Genomic DNA, 14,309 nt, shown 5'->3' with positions numbered 1-14,309 from the left:
ACAAATCCCAAGAGTTGCAGGCATTAAGTCTCGGAGTCAGGAATTCTTACCCTTGCATCTATGAAAGCACCATTTTCTTCTGTTCACCCACTGCTATTTCTACAAGATTTTAGCCACCAGTTTAACCTATATTAAACCTGTACAATTTAAACACATCGTGTTCGAAGCTTGCTTTTTTTCTCGGGATGCTCCAGACAGCATCTCTCTCTCTCTCTCCTCTCTGTATATATCTGACTTAAAATAAAAATCTCTTTTTTTAAAGTGTTCATCCCCCCTCGGGATGCATGGAACCCCCTCCTGCCACTATGGCAGCAGCCTTTTTTTTTTTTTCCTTTGTTTGTTCCTAAATAAATACTGCTTTGCAAACCAGAAAAAAAAAGATGTATACATATGAAGTACATTGACAACATGTCAAAGACCCGTTCAATCTAGGGGTGGGGGTCAGTGTTGTGGCAGAGCTGGTAGAGCTGCCAACGACAGCATCAGCGTACCATGTGGACTCAGGTTTATGTCCCAGCTGCTCCACTTCCAGGTCAGAAGCTCCCTGGTCATGATGTGGAAAAGCAGTGGAATATGACCCGAGCGCTTGGGCCCCTGCACCCATGTCGAAGACCTGGATGAAGTTCTTGCCCTCTGACTATGGCCTGATCCACCCCTCGGCATCATGACCGTCTAGGAAATGAACCAATGCATGGAAGGTCTCTCTCTCTTCTCTCTCTCTCTCTCTCAGTCTATGGAACTTACCACAAGAGAATTCAAAAGCAAACTGCTGTCCTTGGTATATTCACCATGCTCGTGTTTGCTGGGAGTGAGGGGGATTCGGGAGGCAGACAGGAATAGCACCACAACTTCTTGGGTTTTTTTCTGCATGTGTTTTTTCCATTTTTATCCTTATAGAGTTAATTAAGACTGAATGTGCATATTTATGAACTACAGTGTGGTATTTCAATACTTTACACGATGTGTAGTGATCGAAGCTGAGCAATCAACACTTCTCATTTACAACAAAACTTTATGATTGGAAACTTGGGTCTCCTCTCTCTTATTTGTTCACAAAACATATGCTGGGGGGGTTGGCAGATGAGAGTCCCCCCCTCCCCAATGAGTAGACACCAGGAACTGACGCCTCCAGTCTAACTTATGGGGTTCCCATGACCCCATGTCCTCTATCTTCTCCTACCCGTCCCAGCCTCTAGAGACCCTCATTCGTGTTCATGTTGAGCTTTTCTCTTTGTTTTTAGTGTTCTCATATCAGAGAGAAGACGTGATGTTTGCCTCTCTGTATCTGTTCTTTCATTAGCATGAGGCTCTCCGGGTCCTTCCATTTTGCTGCAAATTGAAGGATCTCATTGTTTTAATGACTGAGTAGTATTCCATTGTGTGAACTGCTTAACATTTTTAGATTTTCCTCCAAAACCATTTCAAATCTCTCTATCTCCCTCCCTCTGGTATCTATCCGTCCATCCGTCCATCCCTCCATCCATCTCTGCCACGCTCCCTTCTCCTCCACTGCCTCTTTTTGAACAGATTTTTTTCACATCGTCTTACTAACCAGAGTCAGCAATGGGAACATTCGTTCATGGGAACATTATCTGTTGCTGCTGTGCTTCTGATCTGGAATCTTGGGACATCAGATATACATTCTTTGGGGGAAGATAACAGTAGACATTCCTGACTTATCAGAGTGGGAGAGAGATGGGGCAGGAAGAAAGAGATCTTCTATGTGCTGGTTCACTCCCCAAACAGCTAAAAGAACCAAGCCAGGCTGATCTGCAGTCAGGAGCCAGGAGCTTCTTCAAGCACAAGGGAAAGGAGAAAGAGATGGAAAGACAGGGGAGAGATGGGGAGCGATGAGGAGTGGGAGAGAGAGAAGAGGAGGGGGGGAGACAGTCTCCCACATGGATGCCTGAACCCAAACTCTTGGGTCATCATCTCTTTCTGTTCCCAGGTCATGCTTCAGAGGGCTCCTCACAGACAGAGCTTTGGGGAATCCAAGGACTTGGTCAATGCCTTGGTTCTAGACTGTGGAGAGAATGCTGGATGGGAAAAGCTGTTAAGGACATTGCATTCAAGAGAACTCATAGAGTGAGAAGGATTGGGCTCGCCTGGCTTGCCCCGCGGCTCTCCAGGGAACACAGACTTGGCAGATTTTCCTTCCTGCCCAGACCACAGTCCGACAGGGAAATCAGCCGCTCAGGGTTGCAGTCCCAAGAGGGAGACGCGTGTAATGAGCAGAGACCAGCAGCTGTAATTATCTGCCTGCTGCCGTCCTGCACAGGTGCCACCTTGGAGCGCGTGGGCCACGGTGGTGTCCTCTCCGTTCTCGGGCTGAGGTCTCTGTCCCTCGCTCCTGCTGGCTGACCTGGGACAGAGCTTCAGTCCCGATCCTGAGGATTCCCACGCAGAGGATACCTGCCTCTCAGAGACCCCGTCCAGGTGAACCCATCCAGGTGAGTACTACAGTGTCAGGGGGCATCTGAGGTCTCCACAGAGCCAGTGCTGCTTAGCTCCGAGCCCGGAGATCACCTGTGGACTACTGAACTAGGGAGAGAAATCTGAGCAAGAAAGCATGCTTGAGGGAAGTGAGGAGACAGGGGAAGCAGGTGCAGTGACTGCCGAAGGAAGGGGCAGCCCGAGGCAGGGAAGCGAAATCAGAAAAAGGGTGAGACGTTTGCCAAGTGAGGGCTGTTACCTCGTGTTGGCTTTGATTTTGCAATATTTGGTGTCTTGGTGTATGCTCTATCTAAGTCATCCAATCCATGTATAGCTTTAAATAGTACTCTGCAATAGTCCGGTCACAGGAGAGAGAGGACTTCAGACAAGGTGTGGAACACTGGACGGAAAAGATACATTGATTCTGTTGCACAAATATTTCTGAAATCCACGCTTATTTTTCTGTTAGACACAATGTGTTAGTACTGTCTGGATTCCCACCCCCACAGGGCTTTGCAGGATCTTTCTGCTTGCAGGAATTCCTGTGAATTACAGATTGGCTCCATCCCTGGGGTCAGGGCTAATAGAAAGCTTGCCACTGCAGGTGCTTCCCCTATTGGGTTCCACTTGGGCTAGCTAAGCCTTGGATTTCTCTCGAGCTGGGAGCCTGCGATCTTTGCTTTTGCCTTGTGGGCTTGCAGGGGTTTTTTTTTTCCCCCTTCCTAGATTTCCTCCATAAGAACTGAGGCTTTTCTCCATCTTTGTCCTTTGTCTTAGCGCCAACCCGGGGTACATAGGAGCGGGAATGTGGGAACGTGGGTCCGTTTTGTGCAATCTGATCTGGAGGCTCACTGCTGTGTGTACGCCAGCCACTGCTTTTCGCTGTCACCTATCTTAAACAGCTTTTTCTTTTTTACTTCCTTGGTGTAATGAATGAATCCCATTCATACATGGCACGTGCATAACATGCACTTTGGGAAATAGGCACTTACTCGTTCCACATTTTAGTGGGGCTCGGTGAAACAGTTTGATGCAGTTACACAATATATAATAGTCGAACTAGGGGAGCCTGTGGGTCCTTACAGCTTCCTCGGTCCTCTCTTTGTAAAGCGTGTGCTGAAATTCCGGAGGCCACTGTCACTCTGTGGTGCTGTGGCACGCTGCACTGAGTCCTCCCATGTAACGGAGTCCAGGAGGCCACTGCCTAGCTCCCTCCAGCACTCCTCTCTCTGCTGTGTCTTATACAACCAAGTTCAGTGAAGTGAATGTTGAACAGTTCTAGCAAGAGCAATGGGATTTAATCATCAGTGCAACCAGGAGGATCTGCCAGTGAGCCGACACCGACGCCTGCCTCAGTTCTCCAGGCCAGCGGGATGTGTATCCCGGCAGCTCGTGTGGCTTCGAGTCTTTCTGCTAATGAGAGCTTCCTCAATGTTCCCGGTACCCGTGTGCCTGCAGCTGAGTGTTGACGAGTCTGCATCATTGCCGTGTTTGGGCTAGAGCAGAGAGGAAGGGTAACAAACAGAAGAAAAAGGCTGAGGACCTGGGCACTGAGAGCTGGGTAGGACGGAAGATGTTCACAAGGCAGCTGGCAAAGCATCAGCCTCGTCGTCCCACCAGGGCTCAGGAAGGAACCGTGCGAAGGAACAGGCTCTGGGTTTATACAGCTCTGTGAAGTCTGTGGCGCAGCTGAGACTGGCGCAAGTAAGCTCACCGTGTCTAGGAGGGGTAATTCCATGATCATTCATTTGGAAGCCTATTGTTAAAATATGCTCATTTTAAAACACACGCTCACAAACTTTGCCAGGCATGCTTAAGAAAGTTCTTCCAGTAACTTATCTTAACAGTTATGGAGAAGGTTCCGACATTTAGAATAGTCCAGTTGTTCTCAAAGCTCAAACAACAACTAATACTCGGTCCATCTAAAGCTTAGGACCTGGCTGATGCCAAGGTTCCCAATTTAATTTTATTAAAAAGTCTTTTCATCTTTGACAATGCTCCCATTTGGTTGCCTGTGGTGTTTCTTTTGTGCATTTTGGATTTTTTTCTGGCTTATTATTCCACTGAGGTGTTCCATCTCTAAGGAGTCTTTGCATCCCCCCACTCTGTTTCAGAGACACTGTGGTTTGCTGATTGAGAGTTTACCGTGTGCATCAAGGGCGTAAGAAGCAGAGCTGGCATGTCTCTAGCACCGGGGGACTCCTCTCTCCATCACAGTCGGCCTGAAGCCACCTGCATGTGTTCGGCAGTCTTATTCCCTCATATGCATCTATGCTCTTTCTCCGTGCAGTGAGCAGACTCAGGCGTGCTTTCTGAACTACACGCACACATGGGTCCAGCTATCCCGGGGGACCCTGCTGCTCCCCCTCCAGGAGGTCTGCCGTGGGCATGCTGGGTCGTCTGTCTCCACTCTGCAGGGGAAACGGGAGCTGATGCTGGCAGTTTGCTTGTCCTCAGTCTGCCCCTGCTTGTCTGAATGCATGCAAGTGTGGAGTGAGAACACGGAATAGCATGCACGGCCCTGAAACTGAGGACTCTGTGTGTGTGTGTGTGTGAGAGAGAGAGAGAGAGAGAGAGAGAGAGAGAGAGAGGAGGCCATCTGATACAAGTGCTCCTCTCTTGGAACAAACAGCAGAAGCTCCCAAGCTTGAAGGACACCTTTGCTACGACACAGATACAGTGTGAGAGGGACCACGTGGTATGTGGCCCTGTGCGCTAAATTCCATGACAGCAGGGAGGACCCCTCACTTCTTAACGTCCAGAAACACAGCATCTCATCCCTCCACAAGTTGCTTATTGCCTTTGGCACGCCGTTGGCTTCCTGTTGGATGTGGCCTTCTGAAACAAACACACCTGCCTCTGGAACAAGCACACTGCCTGCACCTCCTGCCAGGCAGACCCATCTAAAGCCTTGTGGAATCCCACTGCTCCCGGTGGAGGGCTCTGCTTGTCTGCTGCCCTTGCCTGCAGCCCCATGAAGACAGCACCCTGGCTCGCGCTGTTCTCCCAGTCAGCTCCCGTGTTTCACAGGGCGCCCATCGTTCCCCCGTGAGACCCGATCCTTTCGATCTCCGCCTCACTTCCTCCCCCTGCCGGCAGACTGTAGGTACTGATACTCGGGATCGGATTGCCCTGGAGCCATGGCCAACATGAAATACGTACTCTCCAAGGACGTGAGGGTTTTTCTCCATAAAGTGTAGGACAATAATAACCTCCTGGTGGAAAATGCTGGAGAAGGACGAGAAAACTGTAATGAGATGGAACGAAGGGTCCACTGCAAAGGGAAGGTCAGTACGTACCCTCCACACCAGCACAATCTAGTTTCTTGATTACACAATATCCGTGATGCAATATCCAGATATGTGGATACAGACCATGCCGCTGTTCTCTTCACCCGCAGTCTCACGATCACATGGCATCAGAAAATAATACCCGAATTTCAGGATTCCTTCTCCTGGGATTCTCAGAAGACCCAGCCCTGCAGCCTCTCACCTTTGGGCTGTTCCTCTCCATGTACCTGGTCACTGTCAGTGGAAACCTGCTCATCGTCCTGGCCATCCTCTCTGACTCCCACCTCCACACGCCCATGTACTTCTTCCTCGCCAACCTGTCCATGGTGGACATCTGCTTCACCTCCACCACCGTCCCCAAGATGCTGGTGAACATCCAGACGCAGAGCAGAGCCATCAGCTACGCGGGCTGCATCACACAGATGTTCTTTTTGTTGCTTTTTGCAGGATTAGATGATTTTCTCCTGGCCGTGATGGCCTATGACCGGTTTGTGGCCATCTGTCACCCCCTGCACTACACGGTCATCATGAGCCCCCGGCTCTGTGCGCAGCTGCTTGTGGTCTCTGGCGTCATCAGCGCTCTGCATTCCCTGTTGCAAAGCTTCATGGTGCTGCGGCTGAGCTTCTGTGCACATCTGGAAATCCTACACTTCTTCTGTGAGTTGAACCAGGTGGTCCACAGCGCCTGTTCTGACACTTTGATTAACGATGTGGTCATCTATATCGCAGCGGTGCTATTGGCTATTGGGCCCCTGGCTGGGATCCTGTACTCTTACTGCAAGATCGTGTCCTCCGTCCTGACCATCTCCTCAGCTCAGGGGAAATACAAGGCCTTTTCCACCTGTGCCTCCCACCTCTCGGTCGTCTCCTTGTTTTATTGTACTTGCCTGGGTGTGTACCTTAGTTCTGCCATTACCCACAACCCAGAGTCCACTGCCATGGCCTCGGTGATGTACACCGTGGTCACCCCCATGCTGAACCCCTTCATCTACAGCCTGAGGAATAAGGACATCAAGAGGGCCCTGAGGAGACTCTCTGAGAGGGACACTGTCAGTGAGCCCATTGTCCTGGGACTCAGGAGGACACCCCCGTGAATGCTGGGCTCCCTCCATTAGGCCAGGAGTTATGGTTGTTTTATGAGTGTCTGAAAGTAAATCCCTGCACTTATTTCCTTTAATATTTATTTCTTACAGTTTTAAGTATCTTATTTTTTTTTTTAGGCTTCCAACTGCTTCTGATGCCTGCTAATTAATCCCTGTGTCATTTTCCCAGGATCCTATTATGATCCTCAACCATGGACCCAAAACTCGTCGAAAGTCCCATTTGTCTCATGAGGGGAAAATGAATGTTTTATGGATAAGTTCTCAAGTTAGCTTGTCATTCCAAGTATTTTTTTTTAAGTCCTAATGTATGTATTGTATTTATTGAAAGAGAGAGAGAGCAGACTAGGTCTGCACCATGGTGGCTCCCTCCCCAAAGGCTGAACCAGGCTTAAGACAGGAGCTGGGAATTTAGTCTGAGTCTCCTGTATGGTTGGTAAGGACCCATGAACTTGAACCTGCACCTGCTGCTTCCCAGAGTGGATTGGACTCAAATCCAGATCTCTGAAAAGGGATGTGAATAGCTAATTGACCATGGCACCAAATGCCCAAGCTCCATGGTTTTTACTAATTTCCAAAGGAAAAAATGTACACGGATCCCCTAAGGCTATTCATATAGTTTTATAAGAAATGAAAACCAGAACTTCCTGTGTGCTTCTAGCATCGGTTTCTACAACACAAGCTTGGCTTCCTGCCCTGATGTGGACTTTCAACACCCAAGTGTCTCCTCCGGCTCTTGGATCCATTCTCTCGGTGGAATATTGTTATCCTGCTCATCAGAGGGTCCACACAGGTCACTGCTCTCGGTAGCCGCTGTTGCACAGCAGGTAGATGCCTGTCTCCTAGGGGAAGCGGAGCGAAGGGAGAAGTCCTGGCCATCCTTTCAGACCCCTAACTCCGTGTACGTCTTCCCCTCCAACCTGTCCTTGGTGGATGATGTCTGCTTCACTTCCACCACCATCCCCGAGATGCTGGCGAACACCCAGACACAGAGCCGAGCCATCAGCTACGCAGGCTGCGTCACACAGATGCGCTTTTAAACACTAGTTTCAGTGTTGCCCAAGCTTCTGTTCTTGACGGCCTATAACCAACCACCTGTCACCTCCTGCACTTCATGGTCACCAAGAAGCCCCAAATCTGCATGCTCCTGGTTGTGGCTGGACCACAAGTGCACCAAATTCCGTGTTATAGAGTTAAATGACCTGAACCATCCTACCCTAGTCCTAGCATGGTGAGGACAGAGACGTGCTCTGTCTAGCAAAGGAAACATTCCCACCCAGTCCTCTCCAAGCTTGCGTAGGCTCCTGACTGCTGCCTCCAGACCTAGCTCTCACTAAGCGTCTACTGAGCACATTCATATGAAAACTTCATGCCAGCTAACTGTGAAGCCAAGCCTCTGGCCATCCCCAGCGCCAGTCCAGACAGACTCCAGGATGGTTCTAGGATCCTGGACTGTTCAAGTGTCCACCCAGACACAGTTTCCAGAACGGTCCCTTGTGACCACAGGCCCCAGTGGATTCTGGCACCAGATCATTCCCCCCACACCCCCATTTGAACCTCATTGAATCAGTTGACCCGCAAACCTTTCAACAACTCTGTTCAGGAATGGAGAGTTGATCCAGATAAAAAATCAGCAGTCATGTTTGAACTCCACGAGAGCTGACACGGACCTCGCTGACCTGTCGGAACATGTGACCCACCGGCAGCCAAAGGCATATCATCTCCAGAGCATCTGGACCGCTGTTCCAGAATGATCGGCTATGAGGTTACATACAAATCCTGGCCGACTCCGCAAGGCTGAAACAGCAGTAGCTCTCTTTTTCTGGCCAAAATGGTAATGCAACTGAATAATCAATCGTAGGAGAATATTTGAAAAGTATCACAAATATATAGAAATCCACCCTGCCTCTGAGCAAGCAGCAAATCAAGAAATCCATAGAAAAATTCATGAGATAAATGAACCTAGAAACACAACATTCCAAACAAATGAGATTTAGCAAAAGCCGTTCCAATAGGAAAAGTTACAGTGGTAATTCCCACATTAAGACTGAAAGATCTGCAGTGAAAAATGACTAACTTTATACCTTAATAAACTAGAGTCAGAAGATCAAATAACTAAGCCTAAAGTTCACAGAATGAAACCAATCATAAAATTTAAAAATAGAAAAACAATAGAATGATAATATAAACAAAAGTAGCAAATATAAAAAAAAATCACACTCAATATCACCAAACTAGAAAACTTGACGGGAGATTATGCTGAGCAATGATATGGCAACAAATTAGAAATCATGGGAAAAAATGAGTAGATTCATAAATGGCATACAATCCCTGAGGACCCAACCATGAGTCAATAGAAAACGGAAACCACTGGAGACTGGGACAAAACCATCAGAAACCGCAAAGTGTTGTCACTCCACAAGGAAGCTCTCACCGCCGGTCCTACGGCTGAGAAAGATCGGGTCACAGCCATGCTGCAAATGACCTGGCTGCATAGGAAAAAAAACTCCATCAAAACAACCTGCTAGAATAAACAGATCCCATGAATTACAAGCATGACAAGTACCAGAAACATTTCTACATGCTGAGAACGAGTTGTCTTTTAAAAATGAAAAAGTATCGATGAGGATAGTAGCAAAATACGTACAATCAGCCTTAACCAAGAACGCACAGAATCGACGCACTGAAGACAATCTGATAAAACAAACTGAAGACAAAAATACATCCAAGTTTATTGATTATGCTTAAATAATGCATTTTTATCCACCAAAAAAAATTGTTACAATGAACAAATACAGTTCGGGATTACAAATATTGCAAGTATTTTAATAGGCTCTGAATGAGTTATCTTTACAAAAAGCATTAGGAAAAACCATCTCAATTGTGATAGTATCAAAACACATACAAATTGTGGAAATAAACTTCATCAAGAATGTGGGAAAAGATGTACATTAAAAAATTTAACATATTGATAAAAACTGAAGACGAAAAGAAATATACATTTATCCTTACTAAACAAGCGCATTTTTTTTTTTATCAGATTGGATTGGGACAATCGGGAATTCCGTCTTGATCCTTGATTTGTTCACGGATATTCATAGAACTTTTCCAAAGAATGTTAAGAACACTGGAATAAAAACGAGGCCGTGAGTGGCCCCAAACAACATAACAAGGAACATAATTTTAGCAAATGTTCTGAAAATGTATGCTTTAGCTGCAAACAACACACACACGCCTATGACTGTTGAAATGGCACTCTGCAGGATGGGGTAGCCCAGCAGGTACAACGCCTCAATGGATCTTCCGTTGACCGAGGGCTCAGCACTGGAGACAAAGGCGTAGGATATGTGTGCCGAGAAATCGAACGAAAACCCTATGCAGATGACCAGGTTGATCATGGATATGGAGTCGAGGTTCACATTCCAGAAGGACATGAACCCCACCACTCCCACAATCACAGAAGCGATCGCAAACGTCACCCACAAGGAGCAGACCGGGTGAGGGATCAGCAGCAGGGCGACAATGAGCATCACCGACGACGCCACCATGACGTTGCGAATCGTGTTCTCTATGATGGCGGCGTACTGATCAAAATATATAAACGCATAGTTGTACACCAGGAGGGGGACTTCGCACTTCTCGGCTATCTCTCGTAACTGCAGCAGCATCGTCTTCTTGCTGCTGGAAGTGGAGATGTCCATGGACTGGATAAAGCCCCGGGAAGCAATGATTTCATTGGAAGATGAAACATTCAGATCGTACATAAAAAAGGACACACTAGCTAAGAAGGGGGCGAGGTTGCTCATGAAAACCTGCTTATCGTTGGGGTCCAGCCCTGTTTGTTTCAGATAGTTCACGTACGTCGGTAACCAGAATTCTGTCAGGTTTTTATTGATAAAGTCATTGTTTTCAAAATCCGTGATGCATTTCTCCAGTTTCTGCCTGACACGTTCGTTCCAGTAGTCAACGGGTTCAGTAACCACCACCATGACCCTGGGGCCAAAGTCGGAGAAGTAGTCCTCCTCCGTGTTGAAGTACGGTATGATGTACGAATCGTCGCTGGCCAGATTTCTAACGTCCAACCCTTCCTGCACTCGGAAACAGCCGTATATGCTGCTGCTGAGGTACCCGAAGTACAACAGCACCACGAGCAGTTTGGACCAGATGTTGGTCAGGAAGGGACCGAAATAGTCCCTGAAGAACACGTTCATGGGATGGATGTCGGTCCCTTCTTCGTCAATGACAGCGCCACAGGGGAGACAGCAGAACTTTTTAAGCGAGAAGTACCTGGGGTCGGGCTTCTTCAACCAGTCGAAGCACTTCCTCTCCCTTCTGCCGTCTAGGGCCATGAAGGCGCCAAAGCAGGTGATGCTGTAGAGATAGCAGAAGACCAGGCTCGTCCCCGTGTAGATGCAGAAGTACTGCACGGACCTGAAGGAGCTCATGACCCCCGTGTAGAAGGCCAGGACGTTGGTCAGGGTGGTGATGGTGATGGACACCGCCACCCTGGAGTACACATCCGACACGCGCTCCCTCGTGTTCTGCAAGAGTTTGGTCTTCTGCCAGGCGGAGATCAGGATGAACATGTCGTCCACCCCCACACCTAGAATAAGAAAGGGCGAGTTGGCGACGATGATCACAAACGGCACCCCAACGAAGAGCATCAGCCCGAAACTGCTCACCACCGACAAGACCACACAGATCACTCCAAACACGGCCACCCACATCTTGTTGCGCACACAGTCCAGCCTATAGCACGAGATGATGGCAAAGACGACGAGCAGAGAGTACGCCCAGTAAAACAGAGGGATGACCGTCTCGGAAGTGGCCTCGAACTCCATCTGCCTGGAGAGCGACGTGAAGTGCACCAGCTGCACGTGCTGCAAGGCCAGCTGGTGCTTCATGTTGTTGAACTGGCTCAGGAAGTGGGTGAGCCACTTTTTACTGAGCTCGTTGTCCTCCCTGCGCTCCGTCTTGAGGTAATACAGCAGCCGCATGGCTTTGGCTTCCACCAGCAACTGGCTCATTCCCAAATTCTCTCCCAGAGTGGTTTTGCCAAAGAAGCCAGCCAGGTAGACGGGATGGTTGTTGTGGTTGAAGATGGGGAAAGTCACCTGGCTCAGGTTGAGCTGGGGGTTCCGCTGCCAGGCGTACAGCAGCGGGTTGCAGGGGACGCAGAACGTCTTGTACTTGGCACACACTTTGTGGTACCGAAATTCCATTCTGTTCTGCCTCACAGCCATGGTTTGCACCGCCCTGTCCAGTCTGCTGATCTCGGTAAAGATGTCTCTGTGCAGCACCGAATTGCCTTTGGACACCACGATGATGGACAGGAAATTGGTCTCGGTGCTCCTGCGGGAATCGGAGAACCGATAGGAGTCGTTGGTGGTGAAATGTCCCTGAACGAAGCGCCGCTCTGCTTTGGCGGGGCTCCCGATGGGTGTGTACTGCTCCTCCAAGTTCTCCATGCCCCCCCAGGGTAGGTAGACCAAGCCGATGCCCAACAGCCCCGTCAGCACCATGGGCAGCAGCAGGAAGAACCAGGGATGAGAGCCTACGGCCCAGCCCAGTCTCCCAAAGACCCGGACCATCGGTGCCTCTATACAGTTAGTGTTACATTTGCGCCTAGAGAGGACAGCTAACGGCAACAGGTCCCCTGCCGCCGATTCCCACCTGTCCCGCAGCTGCTGGGACTGTGTCTTATGCGACCTGGACGAGGCTCTCCGCTGGGAGGGCTGCTCCGGGGACCTGAGGAACGCAGCATCTGCCTTGGCCTCCGTGGGCACCACCAAGGGGGTCTTGGCCTTGGACAACCTCTTGGAGGTTGGTTCCCTCCCCTTCTCAGACTGCGACTGTCCGGCAGGTTCAGGCTCCAGTCTCCTCCGAGATACCGGCTTCGCATGTTCCACCCCCGTCTGTGATGCCGGCTTCTGGGACCCAAAACTGGCAACCGGCAGGAGTCTCTCGGGCTCTGTCTGTGATGCCGGCTTCTGGGGCGCACGGCTGTCAACTTGGAGGAGTTTTTCGGGCTCTACCGTCATCTGTGATTCTGGCTTCTGGGGCGCACGGCTGTCAACTTGGAGAAGTTTTTCCGGCTCCACCTTCGTTAGTGATTCCGACTTCTGGGGCGCAAGGCTGTCAACCGGCAGGAGTTTCTCGGGTTCTACCGTCGTCTCTGATTCCGACTTCTGGGGCGCAAGGCTGTCAACCGGCAGGAGTTTCTCGGGCTCCACTTTCGTCTCTGATTCCAACTTCTGTGATGCCGGCTTTGGGGACCCAAAGCTGGCAACCGGCAAGAGTTTCTTGAAATCCACCTTAGTCTCTGACCCGAGGCTGGCAATTGGCAGAGATTTCGTACGCTCCACCCTCATCCGGGACGCCGACTTCTGGGATGCAAGGCTGGCAGCTTGCACGAGTTTCTCGGGCTCCACCTTCGTCTGCGAGGCCGGCTTCTCAGGAACCAGTCCAGCCTCGGACACCTGTCTCTCGGGACCCACCCAGGTCTCGGTCGTGGGCGGCTCCTCGGGCGTCGTCACTTCTGCCTCTGGCTCCTGCTGGGCCTCCTGCCCCGCATCAGGATCCGACTCCGCCTGGGGCTCCATCTTAGCGGATACTGCTCTGTCTGAGGCGGCCTCACGGCACCGGTAGGCTACAGGTCAGTTAGGGCGCGGGTGCTGCGGGCGTCCGGATGCTGCCGTTGTGGCTCGCGGGAGCGCACGGTTGCCTGGTTCCCCGCGGACTGCTCGGGACTCGCAGCCTCGTGCCCAGATGCTGTGGCTCACAGTGCTGTCCTCTGCCGCCCTGGACAGTCAGGTAACGCGGACCTGCACCCCGGGGATGCCCTCCACCAACGTCGTCGTCGGACCCACCGTCCAGCTTCTAGTACCTGCGCTTCGCCATGACGTGAGGGTACCAGGGTGCTGCAGGCTGTCTCCACAGTGCGCCCATCCTGACAGACACCGATTCTGGGGGTCCCTGACCATCGCATGATCTCACCCGCTGCCCACGCCTTCCGGCTGACCTAAGCACCCTGATGCTGCCTTCCACAGTCCCGATGACGCAAGTCTCTGCCTCGGGCTGGGATGCCACCCTTGTCGCGGTCTCTCCAGCCCCTATACCCTTCTCTGTCAAGAGAACATCTTGAAGTATCATTTGTATGGCAAGCTTGGAAGAGGCACATTCTTTTAACTTTGCTTCACTGTTGAAGAATTTTGTTGCATCTTCAAAGACAAAGAAAAAGCTTTGCTGGGTACATTACCCTGGGCTGGCGATGTGTTGCTTTTAGAACCTGGAATATGTCGCTCCATTCTCTTTTGGCCTGATGGAGCCGTTCATGCGCCTGCCTTCAGGGGCTCATCTGCAGACCTTGCTGGTCGGGTAGGCACTCCCAGGCCCACAGCCCAGTCACCAGGTCTCAGCACAGCACTCCCCCGAGCTTCTCATGGCTGCAGTTCACGTATTTATTCTCCTGCTTTCTCTTGGAGTA

General features: G+C 50.3%; 2 protein-coding genes across 2 annotated transcripts; one reads left to right on the top strand and one right to left on the bottom strand.

Annotated features, from left to right (window-relative positions):
• Positions 1 to 5,845: 5,845 nt before the first annotated feature.
• LOC121163012 (olfactory receptor 7A17-like) lies at positions 5,846 to 6,817 on the top strand. Its single transcript, XM_040990240.1, has one exon. It carries the CDS (start codon positions 5,846 to 5,848, stop codon positions 6,815 to 6,817), a length of 972 nt encoding a protein of 323 aa, XP_040846174.1.
• Positions 6,818 to 9,853: 3,036 nt separating this feature from the next.
• On the bottom strand, positions 9,854 to 13,425 carry PTCHD3 (patched domain containing 3). Its single transcript, XM_040990238.1, has one exon. It carries the CDS (start codon positions 13,423 to 13,425, stop codon positions 9,919 to 9,921), a length of 3,507 nt encoding a protein of 1,168 aa, XP_040846172.1. The 3' UTR covers positions 9,854 to 9,918.
• Positions 13,426 to 14,309: the final 884 nt, after the last annotated feature.

This window comes from Ochotona curzoniae, unplaced genomic scaffold (genome assembly GCF_017591425.1).
Source record: "Ochotona curzoniae isolate NIBS_2020 unplaced genomic scaffold, NIBS_Ocur_1.0 contig_605, whole genome shotgun sequence".
In the NCBI taxonomy this organism is placed as follows: domain Eukaryota; kingdom Metazoa; phylum Chordata; class Mammalia; order Lagomorpha; family Ochotonidae; genus Ochotona; species Ochotona curzoniae.
This window is presented reverse-complemented; position numbering and strand designations above follow the sequence as displayed.

Bases quoted from the DNA above. Each gene is read 5' to 3' on its own strand.
- PTCHD3 (XM_040990238.1), bottom strand. From the start codon at position 13,425: ATGGAGCCCCAGGCGGAGTCGGATCCTGATGCGGGGCAGGAGGCCCAG.
- LOC121163012 (XM_040990240.1), top strand. From the start codon at position 5,846: ATGGCATCAGAAAATAATACCCGAATTTCAGGATTCCTTCTCCTGGGA.